General features: G+C 41.6%; 1 protein-coding gene across 5 annotated transcripts in view; it reads right to left on the reverse strand.

Annotated features, from left to right (window-relative positions):
• The window catches only part of LOC140672659 (zinc finger protein castor homolog 1), a 144803-nt gene that overhangs the window by 32932 nt on the left and 92182 nt on the right, over positions 1–19689 (reverse strand). For all 5 annotated transcript variants that reach the window (XM_072904991.1, XM_072904992.1, XM_072904988.1 and 2 more), the window contains exons 4-5: positions 19317–19611; positions 1760–2181 (exon numbers count right to left, since the gene is read on the reverse strand). In XM_072904991.1, the coding sequence (XP_072761092.1) occupies positions 1760–2181; positions 19317–19611 (717 nt within the window). The remainder of the gene's footprint in view (positions 1–1759; positions 2182–19316; positions 19612–19689) is intronic.

Here is a 19689-nt window from a genome sequence, read left to right on the forward strand (position 1 = left end):
ACGACGTGACGCACCATTGCATATTATGTCGTCCGACGTGGTTCTTTGTCCCGATCTATGAACCTCACTCTTAACGAGAGGTAAACATCGCGATTGAGCGCTCGCGCTCCGGAACGATCGATTAATTCCGTCGAATTTAATAGAAATCGCCTCACGTATGTACGTGACCATCGCGTTCCATCAATTCTGCAATCTCTAATCGAACATTTATATTCCCCGTTCATAATTATCCGCGACCTTCCGTGCCCAATATTACGAACTGCAGCGTATCGCGCATAATAATATCGGGCGGTCAAGATTGCGGAGAGGATTGTTGGGGAAGGGGAAGGGAGGGGGGGAGGAAAAGAGAGGAAAAAAAAAGAAAAAAATTCCCCCGCAATTTTCCTCGGGGAGAAAAGATCGCGATGGAGGACTAAACGCAGCGTTTATCGCACGGTAAGAAAAAAAAATTCACGAGGAGAAAACGCGAACGCGAGGAAACAAATGGAAAATAATGTGCATCACGATGTATATAATGCGAACGTATGCATCGGGCCACGGGGGCGAGAAGCGCAAGGGGGATGAGGGGGAGAGAGGGGGCGAAGAAGAAAGAGGAAAAAGATCGGAATGAAACAGGGGTGGGGCGAAGAGAAGAGGAGGAAGGTAACGATAAGAGAAAGAAAGACGACGATAAAAAGGAGGGGAGGGATGGAGGGAAGGCACGCCGATGAAGGAGGAGATGAGGGAGACCGGGGGAGGGTGGGGAGAGGCAGGGGGAACCGAGGAGAGGGGCAGAGAGGGTACGCAGAGAGAGTATAGAGGTATATGAGAAAACAATAGAGCTGATTTGCAAACAATAGAATAACGTTAAGACTCGAGTATTATACGCCGTTGTTACTTCTTGTGCCATAACGCCGGAGAGCATATGCCCATTAATATTCAAAGGCGAAAATAATGTAAACGACAGGACAAAAATCCGGGGAATAATTTCAATTCTCCGTGTATGGGATTCCACGGCAGCGATCTCATAGCCGGGTCCCGGGTCCCGGGTCCCGGGTCGCCCCGGTGGTTTCGTGTCTTCTCCTCTTTGGTGACCCGGCGTATATGCATCATCCCCTATATACGCACGTTATCGCGATAATGAATATAAATTACTGGAGTGAAAAATTACGCGTATATATGCGTCACTTTTCTTTGATTTTCTCGAGAATTTCTGAATTTCTTTTCAACGACGAGACGAGATTTCGAAAGTGTGTAAATAAATAATTCGCGATTAGTAGCTGGAAGGTATTTCGACGAACGAACAATCTCCAAACGAAGGCGGAGGCTCTATCGACTTTTATTACGACGTATCACAAGCGATTGTTCGTCGCTTACGATTCTAGGAAGCGCTGAATTATTCTAGTACAGTTAAGCTCGCACCAGCTCCCGTTGGTAACTTTACGATCTTGACTTGAGTCGGATGAGTCATCATCGCGTGTATTGTTTTTGGACAGCTTTGCGCGATTGTCTCGCTTTTGGCGCGATAGCAAGCGATAATTCAATGCTACTTAAATTTTTAATAATCGCTGACATCCGAGTCGATCTACATGAACTATAACACACTGAAATAAATACCGCAGCTATAAATACGGTTGCGGTATATAATATGATCTCTAGAACGTAAGATTGTAAAGATTGCTGGTTCAGACATTCATACCTCAGTCTATAACCTCGGTTGGAGTTTAATGAACTTTGCGATGGTGGGTTTTAGGCCAAGATGCATAGTTATGAGACTCACCCTGGATTCCTCGGACTCTTCCCGTCTCACGTTCTGGAAGAGGACGCTGCCCATCTGAACTTGCAGATTCTGCTGCAGCAGCTGCGCCAATTGCGGATTCTGCGAGAGAATCGCGGGATTTTGCTGCAACAGTTGCGCCAGTGCCGGATTTTGAACCAATATCTGATTCAGGGGTGAATTAGCCATGGCATGCAGGGGATGCTGCTGCTCCTGCGACTGATGCTGGTGCGATTGCTGCTGCTGCTGCTGCTGCTGTTGCTGCTGCAGGTTTGGCGAATTTGCGTTTGACGTTTGACAGGATTGCGAGAGATTGCCGAGAGACGGAATCGCCCGTTGCGGACTTTGCGGGGTGTGCGGGGGTGTAGGTGGACTTCCGGGTGCCATCGACGAAGCGTCCTTCTCTTCCTTTACCTTCATCCTCCCTGAAAGAGTAAATTAATAATGCCATTTATAATAACGTTAAGTTGTAAGTATTTTTAAAGTTGAAAATGCATAAAAAATTATAAAAATTGATAAGAAATTTCTAAAAGTATAAATAATGAATTTAAAAAAGTTTTTTGTAAAATAATTCTTTAAGAAAAGAATTTATTCTAAAGAATATTTTCGAACGCTCACAATATATCGATTAGACACACTAGTTTCGTAATCAATGACAAAGCTAGTTTGCTATTGACGATGTACGATTTCTTTTTGAAGAAATCCAAAGTGCAAAATGTATTATTGAGAAATCAATTGCGAGAGAAGGAAAAAAGAGCGCTCTATTGTTGAGCGTTGACATTATTGACGTCTTCACAGGTCTTGATGAGGTGAGATTTAATAACACGAGAGTTGTGGAATATCGTGAGAGTCATAAAATAATTAACTTTGGTTTCTTATCGGAACCAACTGACGGACGGACGTGTCTTCAACGAAGCAAATTGACCAATCCAAAGCGAACGTTATGCGAGTTATCTTATTGTTGAACTCGAGTAAAATTTATTTATTTATCTGTTTAATAAAAAAAAGGATAGTGTGAGCCTCTCGAATTGAAAAAGACAAAAAAAAAATTAGCATTCTAAAAATATTCAAATCCCGATAAGAAGTGTTATAATAAAATTACAAGCTGTCGGCCGGAAATGATTAATTCGAACCAATACATGATTAGAAATTCAAATTATTATTTTTAATTATTGTCAGCATTGCTATTCCACATATATTATTTCAATTAATAGCAGCAGAATTGTTAATTGAAAATATGCGCTGTTTTTCATCATTATTTTGAATTATTTAAATTAAAATTATTTAAAATTATTTTTTTAATCAAAAATATAATTTATATATTATAATACTTTTTATACAAATATTTTATTATAATCTTTCTCTCTTTCTCTCTCTCTCTCTCTCTCTCTCTCTCTCTCTCTCTCTCTCTCTTATTAATAAAAATATTTTGTTAATAATTATTGCTTTTTATATGCAAAATACAAAATGATCAATAAAATTAAAAGGAAATTTATTATCTATCTATAAACCTACCTATTTACAGACTTGTAAAAATTCTAAAGGTCTGATCTTTGTCAAAATTCTGACAGAACTGATTCCTTACAATTACTCGGTTTTACTCTATCTTGATTTCGAAAAAAATCTTACGGAGGGGCAATAGATTTCCGGATTGGTTCGAAGATACAGTAAACCAGGAACAGGCAGCGATATTCTTCGGGGAATGTGCGGTTGATCCAATGCCATGGCAGTAAAAGGGAAAGACCGCGGGGGAAGTTTTTTTCTCTCGGTTCAGAGTCGTGAAATTGAGACGTTTGGATTCTAAAAGCCACGTAATCGACTACTGGCAGGTACATCTGCTCTATTCTACGGAGAAAAATAAAAAATTCGTAATACTGTTCAATACCCCATCGAATAGACTCTGATTACCAATCCATCTTTTTGATAGATTTTAATCAAAAATATAATTTAGATATTTAGCTCTATATTATAATACTTTTTATATAAAAATTTTTATATTTATTACAATCTTTCTTTCTCTCTCTCTCTCTCTCTCTCTTATTAATAAAAATTTTTCAAGTTAACAATTATAGCTTTTTATATGCAAAATACAAAATAATCAATAAAATTAACGTATTATTATGATTTTCTATAAGAAATTTTCAAAAAATTCTCGTTTTAAAAATCTCTATAAACCGTTGGAAAAAAATCGAATTCTAATCGCGCAAACAATTGGATGAGTACGTTAGGTAAGAGTTATGTCTGGTGTTTTTTTTACCTTACAAATATAATCCGAGCCATACCAGGTAGATGTAGGATGCGTTTTATTCGCGCAAATAAATCCTGAGAGCGTCGAAGTTTAGCGATTTCTACAGATTTGTGCTTGATCGCAGGTGAGATGAAGAATGAGGAAACGAGAGAGAACTATATAATAGAAAGAGACTTTAGAAAGGGCTTAAAAATCCCTTCCTTTTTTAAAAAAAAAGAGAGGGAGAGAGAGAAAGAGAGAGAGAGAGAGAGAGAGAGAGAGGGACCACGAGACCCCCCCGGAGGGAGATACGCCGGACTCTCCCGAAAGGTTAGATCGATGATGTCTACTAAAATTACGAAACCCCTGGGATCTTTCTTTTTTTTTTTTCGTCGGTTTATCCTTCCTCGTTTCTCGCGGTTAAAGTTCTCCCTCTTCCCTCTCTTACGCGCTTTCTTTCTACCATTTTTTTTCTTGTTAAACGAACGAAGCATCCTGTGTGTCACGATGGATGATTCGCTCGCCATCAACGCGAAAGGCCTTACATCGATTGATGAAAAATGACGAGAATATCCACCACCATAAGACTCCCCCGAAACCCGAAAAAATGATGCGCGCTGTGGGAAAATATTTCTTTTTTTTTTTTTTTTTTTTTTTGATCAAACGACGTGTATGTGTGTGTGTTTCCAACTTTCAGATTCGGCAAGACACATTTTTCGTATCTCTCTCGAATATCGTGATCAAAGGATGCGGGATTTCGTTTCTCGAGATTAATAAAGGATTATAATTAATAAAACGCATATAATGCGGAGGAGGGTCGTCGTAAATAGCGCAAAAGGAACAAAGTTTCGACGCTCGTTCCGGTATTAAATGAATTCTCATTCTCGCGAGGGAGATTCCTGAAGGATCGCATGCGTATACGCATTTCGGCTGTATCTCGCTCGCGGCCGGGCCCTTAAATCGACTCGATTTTTAAGGCCCAGTCTTGGAGAAGGTATCGCGCCGCGGGGATTCTGTGTTTCTCTTCCTCTGTGAAGACATTCTCTCTTTCGTCTTTACTCCAAATCGCCTCACATATTGCGGCGAGTCATGCCCCATCAATACACTATCGCAGCAGAGAAATGTATTATGATGAGAGTTATCTTTTCAACATTTCTCGTTTATAAACGCTTTTTGATACGGAGATAAAAGCAATTATCACTTGATAAGAGATTTCCAGATTAAAATTTATAAAGACGATAAAAAGACTTAATTATATATGTATAAAGAAAAAGAGATTGATTTAAAAGTGACAATTGAAATTACTTGAATAATCTTAAGATTAAGTGTTAACTTTTCATTCTCTACTTTCTTCCAATTCCGCGCCGAAAAAATTGTATTCCCGAAATGTATACTTTATAAGCTTTCTTAATAGATATTTTTTTAAATACCTTGATTATTTTTAAATACCTTATTTATAAACTAAGTAAAAACTATACATTTAACTTGTCAAAGTTAATAAATAGCAAACACTCAAAGAAATGATCTTGCAATTTCAACAAAAATTCTCTAGGTGTAAAAAATTAATTGGATAGATAAGTTATTATAGCAAATACTATGACACTGCATATATTTTACGCTTAATTAATTTAAATGACAGAGACAGAATTTATATCTGTACTATTAGTGTAATTTAAACAGAAAATTTTTCTGCGATGCCTATCTTTAAGGCATGTCCTATTGTCAAGGACAATTATATTTGTGATTAATATTTGGCAATGGGATAAATTCTATACGTGACAAACAATATTCCAACAGTTACAAAACGTAGCAATAAATTTTAATTGAGACATCTAGAAATCTATCTCCATTAGCAAAATATTTTTTTGAGTGAAGGTTTATTTGTAAAACGGTTTTTTATTTATACATCATTGGGATTAATAATCTCAAATATTAAATACTATAATGATAAGAAAATATCCCATTCAAAATATGTTAAGAATATTTGAAACTACACTAAAAAAAATAATCTCGCAACTTCAACAAAAATTTTCTAAATGTAAAAAATTAACTGAAACAAATAAATGATTAACAAATATTGTGATATTGCGTATGTTTTATACTTGATCAATTTAAATGATAGAGACAGGTAGGATAAGGACAATTATATTTGTAATTAATATTTGACAATGGGATCTAAATTTTCTAAAAGTATTGCTAGAATATTGCTGTTATAAATTCTATCTGACAAACAATATTCTAACGGATACAAAAAATAGCAATCAATTTTTAATTGAGACATTTAGAAATCTATCTACATTAGCAAAATATTTTTTTGATTGTGCTCTACTCTTCAGGATTTCTCTAAAGGCTTTCTCTCTTAAATTAAGAGGATCCTTTTGGCGCTTATTTAAGAGAAAAATATTATAAAAATAAATATAAAGATTAACTATTCTTTAGATGAAAATATAATTTTTTCAGTGCATAATTACAAATTTTTGATTTCTTTTTGCACTAGTTTAATATAGATACACTTCTCAGAAACTTCACACAGATATCGAATAATAAAATAATCGACGTCATTCGAATTGCTCGGGACTCAAATTAGAGACGGCGACTGACATCCGACCCTCTAACCTCGGAAGTCGCGCGAAAAAAAAAAAAAAAAAGAAAGAAGGGCGCCTCGTATCCTCGTTTCCTCGAGCCCATTTTTACGAGATACTTAAACCTTTAAACGGGCCGCTCAGATCAGAGCGAAGGAAAAAAAAACCGGTAGGAAAAAAAGGTGCGCTCTCGGATTTCAAATTTCGCAGGGAAATCGGTTAACCCCCGAAATCAACTGCGACGACTCCGCCGGCCTCCAAAGGGATCGCGCGATTTTTCTCAGGGGTTAAATCGAGCGTGGCCCCCAGAGAGAGAAAGAGGGAGAGATCTGGTGTACTTTCCCCCCCCCCTTCTTCGAGAAGTCGTGCAGGTACCTGGTACCGCTACCTGCACGCGTCCATCCCGGAAGAAAAGCGGAAAGAAAAATATCGCAAGGGGGCGAAAATGGCGCGGGGTGAAGGAAGATAAAAAAAAAAAAAAAAAAAAAAAAAAGCAGGAGATTAGAGCGAGGAACTTCGAGTAGGGAAAGAGAGAAATACACACGCGAGCGCGTCGAAGGGATTCCGCGTGCACCTTTTCCTATCGTTTTTATCTCGTCGGCGCCCACGGACGACCCTTCCCTTCGGCCCTTCGTTCACTCAAGCCAGAGGCAGCGAGGGTAAGAAACAGGGGTAAAAGTGAGTTAATAGTCGGTAAAACGCCGTTCTCTCCGCGACCCGCAGGGGTTACGCGTTACCTCCGGGGGTGCGTCTCTTTTACTTCCTTCTCCCTTCTCGACCCGCACGAACGGGTAAGGGATAAAGCAAAAAAAAAAAAAAAAAGGTGGCTAGTATCGCTAAAGAGAAAACCGAGACACGAGGACACTCCTTTCGTCGAGAAATCTGAGTAAATCGTTGTCGTCGTAGCTTCCTGAGAAAGCTGCTTGCTCTTCCGCCACAGTTGTTCTCGAATTTTCGCGTGAGAACATTAGAGAGATGTCAGAAAAAAATACGGCGTTTCGTAGAAAATATATGTACACTGAAAAAATTATATTCTCTCTCATCTTAAGAATATTTCACTTATCTTTATAATATTTTTCTCCAACATAAGAGAAGAGTGTCAAAAAAATCTTCTTAATTTAAGAGAGAAATTCTCTAAAGAATATAGTTTCAAATGTTCTTAACATGAAAGAATATATACTAAATAGGATATTTTCTTATCATTATAATATTTGATATTTGAGATTATATTTATCCCAATGATAATAAAAAATAATTGTACAAATGAACGTTTGCTGTTTATTAAAACTTTGACAAGTTAAATGTATAGTTTTTACTTCATTTATAAATAAAATATTTAAAAAATATCACGTGTAAAAAAGAAAATATCCTTATTTATTAAGAATATCTATGAAACGGCCTTATAAAGTTTACATTTCGAGAATACAATTTTTTCGGTGTATACAGGGTGTTTGGTTCAAGTTATATACATCAGTTATTTTTTCAAATAATAGTTATAAAAAAATCGAATAAAAATTTCTTATATAAAATAGACATATTATTTAAAAATTAAATTTTCTTTAAATCATTAAATCTTCTTAAACCAAATAACTTTTATTCAAAACCTTGTTTCACAAGTCTATTATTTAAAAAAAATAACAAAATCGTAAATATACATAATAAAAATGGACAAGTAGATTTTTCAAATCGATAAAATATTAATTCAAATAAATCGCTCGGCTCTTTTTAACGCGATTCTTCGCGTACGAGACGCGTATCGCGTACGTTACATAAATTCGGTATTCCAAACACAAAAGTAAGATTACCGGCGGCTTCAGCTTTCTTGTTTCTCGCCAGAATCGAATTTCGAGCGCTTCGTAGTCGTGTAACGAAACACGCGCGCGTTCAAGAGCCTCGCGTTACGCGTGCCTGACTACGTACGTGGTTGGGCTCGTCCAACCCGGAATCGTCAACGGAAGCGAGCCGCCTGCGTGTTCGTCCGCAACGACTGTCGGGGATTCCAAATCGTCGAGTAACGGATACACCCGATATGTCAAACGGTCGATGTACCTACCTCGAGGAGAATTATGAAGGAAAGCCGAGCGGGCGAGAAATTCCCGTGATAAATTACCCACTTTCCCATCGACTCGTCATAATCATAGGAACGTATCATTAAAAAGAGAGAGAGAGAGAGAGAGAGAGATCGAATATTGGGCCAGAGATTTTTAAGATAAACGGATGGAAAAACGTTTGCCTTTTCCAAATATATCTGGAAATGCACGGGAAATAAATTATAAAATAATTAATAAAAGAAAGCAAAGATGTAAAAGATGTCGAATTTTAAGATACGATTATAATGATTAGACATACTCGGATTTATTCTCAATCGCCTCGTTGCAGAAGAAGAGAATGCATATCTGATATTTTTTTTTTTTTTTTTTTTTTTTTTGACAGCTACCTTTGCTTCATCAAAAGCGGGAATCTTGAACGGATCTTGGTCGAGTATAACGTTTCTAAATTTTAATATTTAACATCTCTCGCAGACACTCGCATGAGATCGGGAGATCTCTGGTCGCGAGATAAAGAACTCAGGGCCCCGTGGGGTTCATTTTTAACACCTAACAGAAGTCGAGATGCTCATCTGTGATTAGCCTTCTCCCCGGGGCCGATGGGTTAGGTCCGGGCGTTATCCGGTGAGAAATTGGCGGCCGTTCGTTTCTTTGTTCCAAGCGATTTTTTATTGACTCAAATTCCGGAAAAAAAGGACAGAGGGGAGAGGGTAGTCATACACGGAATATTAGAGATGAAGGGGGGTTAGAGTTGAAAGCACGAAATGGCGGTTTAGAATCCCGCGGCGCTACATGTGTGGGAGGCGATTAAATGGATAAATGAAAAAGAAAAGAGCGGAAAAAGAGATTGGGAGGAAGAAAGAGAGAACGAGGGAGGGGGGGGGGGAGAGAGAGAGAGAGAGAAACGTTACGATGGAAACGAAAGGAGAAATAAGCGCGGGGGCAGACGGGGCCCGAGGGAAGGGGGACGCGAGGAAGGAGGGGGAGGGGGGAAGAAAAAAGGGCCAGCCAACACAACTGGCCGCACTCGTGTGTGCGCCCGAGCTGCGCTCATTTTTTCTCGTGGCCGAACCCGAAAACCCTTTTATGCCCACCCAAGATTAATTATCCTCCATACTCGAAAAATGAAACTGGCCGCGAACAAAGGGGCACCGCGCGCGCTTACTCGGCGGTCCTCGCGCGCGCGCGCGCGCGCGATCAGCCTCCGTCGTCCAATCGCGCTCTTCATTCGCGCCCCGATTCAACCCAGGGTCCTACGAGATGAGGAATATAATATGCGGGAGAGGCAGATTTTGCGCGGAGATTCGATTGTCTCGCGTATACGAATTTTTTCCACATTCTCGCTTCGTATAAAAAAAATGTGAGTGTCTCGATAAGAAATGGTATTCAGAATTAATAATAATAATTGTGTCGATCGAAAAGGTGCGTTTTGTCGCGCGACAGAGACGGGGAGGGGGGGGGAGAGGTAGCGCAAAATTATCATGACAATAAGAAGAAAATGGCACTCTGCCGCATATTTCGCAATTTTCTATAATGGAGCGAGTTCGAAAACTCGTGAGGGGAACAAGGGAGTCGGGTCCGCAAAAAGGGCAAGAGAAGGAGGAGGAGAGGGGGGGGGGGCAGAGGGAGGGAACAGGGTAGAATCTCGTTAGACTGAAAAAATTCCACGCAACAGATTTGAATATCGCATAATGTCGAATTAATGCCGGAAATTCGACTCGACGGGGCCCCTCCCGACTCGCGCGGTAATGGGGCCCCATGAAATTTCGTAGCGAGAACCCCATAAAGCGGTTTCGCGTATGAAAAACGTGTCGAGGCAATGAGCCCTTCCCTCCTCCCCCTCCTCGCCCCTCCACGACTAGCCGTCTGCGCGCTGCCAGAGGGGCCTTACGACGTAGAAACCCTAATAATTCCCTGACAGTGGCCTTTAGTCTCGCCGTTTTTGCCAAGGTTTCGAGCTTTACGATTTTCTCTCTTGTTTGAACCAACGAGACGAAAGGGAAATACCTCCTCCCCCCCCCCCCCCCGCCCGATTGTGGTCCAACGCATATGCAAATCAGCCGGAATTAATCGCAAAGTCATGATACATTGCTCCTTCACAGCAATTGATTATACCTAATTTTTTTTATATCATTTTATACATCAATTTTAATGTCTCACGGAATTACTTTTTTAAAGATGCAAAAAGGCAGAAAGAAATGAGATCAAACAAAATGTAGAAGGGCACATTCAGATTTCGCTGTTGCATAATTATAAAATAATTATATAACTAAATATAATTTCGTTATATAATTAAAAGTAATTTCTCTTAAATAACTTTTTATTCACGTCAATTGATACTCGTCCGTCTCTCTCTCTCTCTCTCTCTCTCTCTCTCTCTCTAGAGCACCCAAGGAGCCGCGCACTCGGGGAAGAAAGAAGTATCCCCGCGTGTTGGTTTTATTTTACCCGAGGTCGGGTACCAACGCGCGTCCTTTCTTTTTGCTTGACATAATTTAAAATTTATGAGTTCGAGAATCGGTTATGCGGGGCCATTCTCTACTCTTTTCGTTCCCTTCCCTCGCTTGTGCTTTCTTCGGCCCCTGACCGGATCGTGGTTTCGCCGTAGAATTTGAATATTAAGATTAGGCTAGCTTTAATGCCTCCTGCGCGAGCATCTCGTCTCTCATCTCCTTCCCTCCCCCCTCCCCCCTCCCCCCCCCCGCCGTTTATAAACGCCAAGTTTCTCCGCGAGAAATGTTTTCATAAAGCGTTCACAGAGAGCTCCGAGAGCTGTCGGTAACGCTCTCCGCTGTATTTGCACACGAGAAAGAGCAAGGATCGCAACCGTTCCTCCTTGTCACCGACATGCAAAGTAGGACGCGTCGCGCGTAATTGGTGCTACGTCCATTGTATTTAACTGGTGCTTCTTTAATGTAAAGTTCCTTTCGTCGACCCTTTCGCGACTCATTTTTTGCTCTTCCTCTTCTTGCAACCTCGTAATATTCATCTCCGCGGAAAATCCGCAGACCTCGGGGGTCGATGAGTCCGAAGGTGGAAGGGAGAGGACGTATGTACGTGAGCGAGAGAACAGAGAGAGAAAGGTAGAAGTTCATTAAGACCACTGATGCCACAGGCACCGTATTAGGTTGGACAAACTGGTTTTCGCGAGTCTTTTCTCTCCCCTGCATCATCCGACGCATCGGGCCCGGATAAAAGGCTCCCGAGTTTCGGAACATGGTCCTTAACCCTTTATTTGGCAATGTCGCCCTCGAGCAACGCGATTTCTCTCTCTCTTTCTCGCACTCTCTACGAGCGAGCCCTTCATATAAAAGTCGGCAATATTTCACTCTCAACATTTGTACGTTTGTTGTTCGGTGTCGAGAAAAATGTTGAGCAAAATAAATAATTATTATTTTATATATATATATATATATATATTAAATATCATATATAATGATTTGAAGTTATTACAGCAAATAACTATGATGACTATGCTGAACGGCGAGACATTGATTTAAATATAAACGATTCACTATGTTTTCGTTGAATCTCGTTTGAAGTGAATCTAAATCGAACGATTCTAAAGTCGACTTGCGAGTTGTTAATTTGGCAATTGACAGTAATAAATACTTGGCAACAGTACACGTGCAAACTTTTGCACGACTGCCAAATGCGCGGCCAACTAATTGACGAGAATAAAAAAGGGAAAATTGTTATGCATTTTATTCGCGGCGTCGAAATTAATTTCGCCAAGTAGATTACACTTTTTTCCTCGACTGTACCGGCCATGTGTTTTCTGGTATATCCGCGCTTCCACAAGACGGCCCGTTCTTATTTTCTCGTTTGTCCATCGCACGGTCTTTTCAAACAGTACTCTCGAGATATACCTTGAAATCAGAACGATACGAGAGGGTATATATTGTGTTCCCGAGCATCAGTTTTTTTTTTTTTTTTTTTTTTTTTTTTTTTTTTTCAAACAAATATACATCCTACTTTTATTTCAACCTCCACACACTCTACGCATCGTTTCGTAATCAACGTGAATTTTTACCAGTTTGTGTTTAACACAAATATGTACTTAAAACAATTTGAGAGTTTATAAAGCCAGTTGGAGGAGAGGCCAACAGCGCGAGGTAGCTGAACGTAAAGAAGAAGAAGAATATGACAGAGTCACGAGGACGACGACAACAACAACGAAGATCCTCCTCGGCTAGGAATGCCTCCTGATGGATTGGTCATCCGTGATTAATTTGACAAGCTGACTTTCTGGTTTTCGGAGACTGACAAGGGACCCACGGGGCCCCTCAGCGCCCATGAGGCCTAATGGGCCTTCTCGGCCACGACGCGCCTCTCTCGCTGACTCTGCCTATCTTAGCGTACGTATCGACGGAGGTGGGATGGTTTGAAAAATTAATCGAGCCTACAAAGTCTCCGTGGAAATGCTAATGGAAGGTCACCTTTTTCATTCGATTATCGACACCGCGAGTGAGGAGAATAAAGAAACGCCGCGAGGGAGCGAAAATAGAAATCTCCTCGTCATCCACGGGAAGGCAATCTCAATCTCGACTCACTAATCGACCATCTCGGAGAAATCTTGGGAAAAACGAGTCGCATGTTTCTAACAAATTGATAATATTAACAAAAGACTCTTTTAATTATCGGCCAAAAATTGCTCGCGACAATTAATATAAATTAAAATATAGAAATTTCCTAGATAGAGTAATAATTAATTATATTCAAAGTTAAAGACGAGCGATTTTTTTTTTTTTTTTTTTTTTTTTTTTAATTTTCACGAATACGGAATTTCTCTCGAGCTCAGACTCATAACTGAGGCTAATCTCGCGGATACGCGAAACCGGTACTCGTAAAAAGAAAATTATCGAGGATGCGGTGAGACGACCAAGTGTGCCCGCCGGATCTCGATCCATTGACTCGACGAGAACTACTTGTCGCCGGCGTTTGCGTCGGCGAGGATGGGCACAAAAGAGGACGGCTATAAAACTCGCACCTCACCAGCACGGCCTGAGTGTGGATGCACAGCAAAATAAAGTAATAAAGCGATCGGTGCACTTACTCTCCGCGATTATTCCCCGTGTTGGGTCACGGTTGTCGATAAAAATGAGAAAAAAGGGACCCACCGATCATCCAGGAAATTTGTCACACATTTTTTCCCAAAAAAAAAAAAAAATCGCAATGAAGAACAATCGAAAGATAATTAAAACAAACGGTTTTTATCAATCACGTAATACTTTGTGCAACATTGCTGAGACGTGTAGTACACGTCTCTTAATTTAAAACTGATTTCAAATTTAAAATTTAATTATCTGATCTTTGCCTGTATCTCGACAGACTTGTCTTCTGTCTGATGAAATATCTCAAAACAGAACCACTTTATTATACGTTCTACGCGCACTTACGCTCGAAAGACTGTCATAACGTTAGATAATTTCTTTATTAAGAACCGAAGATAAGAGAATAATAATTAAGGTACCGTTGAAAAGCACGAGGCCGTACGGTGTTTGTCATCGGTTTATTCGGAGAGGCCGAAAGAAAGAAAAGAGGAACGCACTCGAGATATAGTTAAATGGCAATGGGACGAGGAGGAGAAGAAGCGAGTTCCGGGTTGACAGTCATCGGACGAGGACGAGAGAATCGCGGGAAACGCGGCGAGAGATCGACGTAGAAGCTGGAATTAAACAAATAATCTTCGTCGAGCGGGGAATCCGTTAAGGCACGAAAGTACGGCCGGTAAAAGGAACCTATTGAATTCTAAATTTAAACGAATGTCCAAGTGTCAGCGAGCTGACGGGCAAAATAAACAAGATGCCGCGAGGAGGAGTAGAGGAAAAGGAGTAAAGGAGAACGCTCGCGGGGAGAATGAACGGGAATGGGAAAAGATTTCACGGGAGATGTAATATCTCGGTCCACTTTTTTTTTCTTTTTTTTTCTTATATTCTCCTCTCGATCTCGCGGTATTAATTTCGCGGACGAATAAAATTGTAGATTCAACTTTAGATCGGTTCTTTCTCTTTCTCTCTCTCTCTCTCTCTCTCTCTCTCTGACTGTGAGAAAAATTTGATTCAGTCGGATTTGCTTTTATAAATTCCATCGTATACGGAAATTCCGTATTAATCTTTCACGACGCTTTATCGACGACGATAATCCATGATGAGTTTGCAAAAAAACATTCATTCTCGCGGATAATAATAGCTCGTACTCGACAACTTAACTTGATTACCGCTCTATGCTTTTCTGCTTGTCGAGGCCTCCGTGTTAAAGTTCATTGATACGTCAATTTATAATCGCGGAGAAAAATTCTGAATCTTCGCAAATAATCGACTCATGACGCAGACAAGCTCGTCGACGATTTCAATCGCGGTGATGGATAAAAAAAAAAAAAAAAAGGCAAGATTCGAGGAGCTACGTAAAATCGTCGGAAACGCATGCTACTGCAAAGACTGTACCGTGTCCAACGTCAATAAAACTTGGCCATTCCTCTCCTCTATCGTCGCTCTCTGACTCAGAACTTAATTGGAGAACAAAAAACTCGGAGGAGATCCAATTGACCCGGAAGCGGACGTCAACGCGACGATCGTACGAACAGCAGGGGAAAGAAAAAAACGTGAGTCTTCAAGGAAATTGAATTAAATGAGAAAATTCAAATCGCTCGTTTCGCTCGGTTTCTCTTATGCAAATAATCAGTCGGCGCATTCCGGCGCTCTCGCGCGCGAAATGTTAATCTAACACAAGCATTTCGATCGAAGAAAATATCGGTGCGTGGAGGATAAGAACGCGCCAAGAAGAAAAAAAAAGAAAAAAAAAAAGGCAAGAAGGACGCGATCGAGCAAAGTATCGACGACGGATATGATGACGATGATGAAAAACGAGGTACTTTCGATAGAGAAAACGCCTCGTCTCGTTCGGTGCGAGGAGGGAAAGATAAAGAGAGAGAGAAGGACGAGCGCGTGTAGGGCCCCGCGGGGTTTCAGGGGGAGAAGAGGGGAGGAGCACAACTCTCCTCGCATCGTCGTAGCAGCACGTGTGTAGCAGAAGCGAACCCGGGGCCCCAGTTCGGTCCGTGTGCCTCGTAAAGCCTTTCATAAAAGCTTTCATAAAACGTTTCACGATCTCTCGGTACCGAGGGAATCCAACGCCCGATCAACGTCTCGCGAGATTCGTCCCTCTTTTCTTCTTCTTCTTCTTCTTCTTCTTCTTCTTCTTCTTCTTCTTCTTCTTCTTCTTCTTCTTCTTCTTCTTCTTCTTCTTCTTCTTCTTCTTCTTCTTCTTCTTCTTCTTCTTCTTCTTCTTCTTCTTCTTCTTCTTCTTCTTCTTCTTCTTCTTCTTCTTCTTCTTCCTTCGCGGTAAAAGATATTTTCTCGGTCGAGTGCGAGACACACATTTCACGTATTCTCGTGAAAATCTGAATAAACATGAGCATTTTGCTCTTTGTATGAATTATTTAAGAATCATTTAAGAAATTGGGTAGAATAGAAGTTGTATGTGTTACTTTTTCTTCTTGTCCATCTTTCATTTTTATCCAGTTTTCTATTCGCATAAAATTCATCGAAAGATGAACTCACGATTCAGAATGGCTGGCCGAATACCTGAAATACCTTCAACGTCTCTCATCAAGCATGGAGAGGGTTCTTTGTCCCCGTTCAAGGAGGAAGCTCCGATTTCGATCTTGCAACGATTCATTTTTCGGGACCGTCGTACCCTAACTTATACGTTCGGAGACATAAAAGCTCGTAAACCAGACTGATCCAAACTCTTTCCCCCTCCCCCTGGCCCTCTTCCTTAATATCACTCTGATTCCCTGTTCCTTTCCTCTCGCTACCGAATGCGGTCCCGAATTAAACCCGAGCAGATACGACAGATTCGTTGAATAGCGGTCGAGTTAGCTTGGCTTTTTGAATTCGGCGTTTCTTAACGAAGGGGTTCGTTCCTTCCGAGGTGAAGGCTCGCTTTTTAAAACGACAACTTTCTGTTCAAAGGCTTTACAAAGAGACACACGTGCGTATCTGTATCTGTCACCGAGGTTTGCAGCGCATGAACGATGAAGATCCAAAAACAATTAAATGAAGAAAGCTTCGAGCTCTAATAATTCTTCTTTCCTCCCAGAGAACCTCAGGACACACGTGTGCTGTGCATCTCTTCGAGTAGATAACCATCCGGTATAATGTCCATTACCTTTAAGGTCTCGCCAAATTGAACGACAATCTACATATATATATATAAAAAGAGAAAGAGAGAAGGTGATACCCCCGTCGATCGTCGGGTTGAGCCGATTTCGAAGAAAGACGGAGCGGATTTTCTCGCCCGACGGGTGGCATTCGACGATCATTCTTCCGACGCGATGCTGCGGACGGATATCGTTAAAAAAACGCAATCGGCCCGGGAGAATCGCGCCCGTTATCAGTTAATGAATCTGGCCCCGGGACGACGCCCGGGGGCCTCTCCACGAGAGGAGAAGAGGCCTGTCTCTCTCTCTCTCTCTCTCTCCGAAAGTCTCTCCGCGGGCCCCCTGACAATGGGCCGGGCGTCCGACGAATTTCGAAAAGGACAAAAATAAAAAATGATCCCGCGCGCTCTTCTCTTCCTGCGCGGAGAGAAGGAAGCTGTGTCTGTCTGGGAGAGAGAGAGAGAGAGAGAGAGAAAGATCACCTCTCCTTTCCTTCTGCTGCTGCATGCCTGCCCGCTGTCCGTCCGACTGTCCGTCTTCTCTTTTCATCCTTACTGCCTTTTATCCGGGCGGAATGATTAATGGGTTCACGGAGGCACCGCGGTATCTCCCCCTCCTTCGGATCTCTCTCATCAGACCGCTCCCTCCAAAGTAGCCGTGTCTCTTTTCCACCCGCGCGCGTAGACGGAAGTTTTCTGCTTTTCTTCGCGCCAGATTATCACCCTTCCCTACCTCCTCGGCGATTCTACGATACTAGTGTAACACACCTTTTCTCTGCCTTTCGATGTATCGCTTTAATATCGCAGCGCCATCAAATGGAGCGGTTAAGTTGGACAGAACGTCGGAATGATCGGCAATTGATCCGACACAGTCGCTCGTAATAAACATATTTAAAAGCAGAGGATATATTGGTCACATAAGCATATAAATTGATTTTTAACCGATTCCAGATGTTAGATATACCACTAATAAGGGATTTCGCGAGATTAACGCAAAACGATAATACGTATGTATTTTCAAGGGAAGAGACAAATATGTAAGATATTTATTCTTCGAGGCGAGGTTGAGTGACGCTCGTCCAACAAGTATCGTCTTCCCTTTTTTTGTCGTCGTCTTTAACCGTGTCATTGTCAAGACATGTTACCGCTCCAAGCTCTTTTACATGATAAATTACGCGTGATTTTTTTTTTTTTTTTTTTTTTTTTGTATCAATCGCGACGATCACGTCGTGCCGCAACAAGTCGGCTTTTGTTTCCCGTCACCTGCACGTAGGTGGTGACCAGTTGAGGGAGACGCAAAGCGGATGACAAGACATTCCTCGGCTTCGATCCTTGTCATATTTTACTAGATATTATATCATATTTTTATAACATTTCAATACGTCACGTGCCATTCAGAATGACAGTTTGTCTACGGGTGCAATTCATCGTTAAAAAAAAAATCACATATTTACGCGTCGCGAAAAATTAAAAGTAGATAATTTATTGAAATTGAACAAATTAATCTGCATTTAATATAATCCCATTTGTCTTTATTCGAACAACAATTCCGGAATACATACGTTTGAAAAAAAAAAAACTCTTCCGACACGTAAGCCGAGGCGACTTGAGAATTCCGGGGCCGCAGGGAATTCTCGAGAGCGTCAACCCACGCTGATTCGCGGCGTGCAACGGGAAACGATGACGCTGGCTGATCTCGAAGGCATCCATCGATCGCGGGTCGCTTAGCGCGCGCAGTCCGGGACCGACCGACTTTATGAGTTATAAGTCGGCCATCTTGCCCGAGCCATCACATATTCACGTGCGCGCATATGCGATGCACCGGCAATATGTAAGTGCCACATTCTGTTCTGGTGCACGTACAGTCCCGACTGAAAGCCGGGCCGGCGCGGACGCGAGCCCCCCCCCCCTCCCCCCTCCTTCTCATGCAGCGCGAATGTATCGCGAAAAGTGCATTCGTTTATCGCGATACCGGCTGACGTAACCGCTCTGCTGCTCTGGCAGAGGCTTCTAATTCTGCGTATTGCATTCAACTACCAGTGGCGAGTCTCGACGAACCGCCTTGGGGGAACAGACGTGTTCACCTTTATGGCTGATATATTAATTCAGTTAGTTTGTTTTCAATAAAACAACAAGTGCGAGCAAGTCTGAAAGCGTCGAAATTTCGTCGATCGATAATTCTGGCGGGAAACGAGACGCGGGATTGATCTCGGGCCAAGTCGGATCATGAACGTCAAATGGTCGCGCAGCCAACGATCAATCTTACGCCAAGCTCGTATTCAATGCCAACCAATCCGCGTATTCTAATTTGTCCAACGACTTTGTCGGATGACAATGCAGACGGTTCTAATGGCTATTCGGAATCGCGACTCTAATTGTTTGAATAATCCTCGAAGTAATGGCTGAAGAATATTTAACGACCCAAAAGTCAGTCGCCAATCAATTTCTGATTCTATTATATATATTTTATAAATGATATTGATTTATTCGGTTAAAGTCTAAACTGTGTCGACAATGACTGAATTTTCAAAGGTACTTACCTTGAGTCTGCTGACCGGCATTCGGGTTGAGAAACGTAGGCGGTAGTTGCCTGCTGACCGACTTTGCCAATTCGCCTCCCGCCAGTCCATAGATCGCCAGAAGTTCCTGCATCGTCGATTCCGCGTACTCCCTCATGCCCTCGAAGGGCTTCCGCTCCTCGATCTCGGCCTCGCCGTCCGCGTCGTTGGCCCGATCATCTTCAAACTGCGTGTCCTGATCGTCCAGGCGAGACGACTCTGCATCCAGAACGCCGCTCCCACTTCTGTCCGACGAATCGGAATTTGGACTCCTCGCCTGCGCATCGTTGCATGCACGTTCATAAGATATATTGGCGAGAGAGCAAATATTTCGTGTTGAATAAATACAAATAGT

The sequence above is a fragment of the Anoplolepis gracilipes genome, chromosome 13 (assembly GCF_047496725.1).
Source record: "Anoplolepis gracilipes chromosome 13, ASM4749672v1, whole genome shotgun sequence".
Classification (NCBI taxonomy): Eukaryota; Metazoa; Arthropoda; class Insecta; order Hymenoptera; family Formicidae; genus Anoplolepis; species Anoplolepis gracilipes.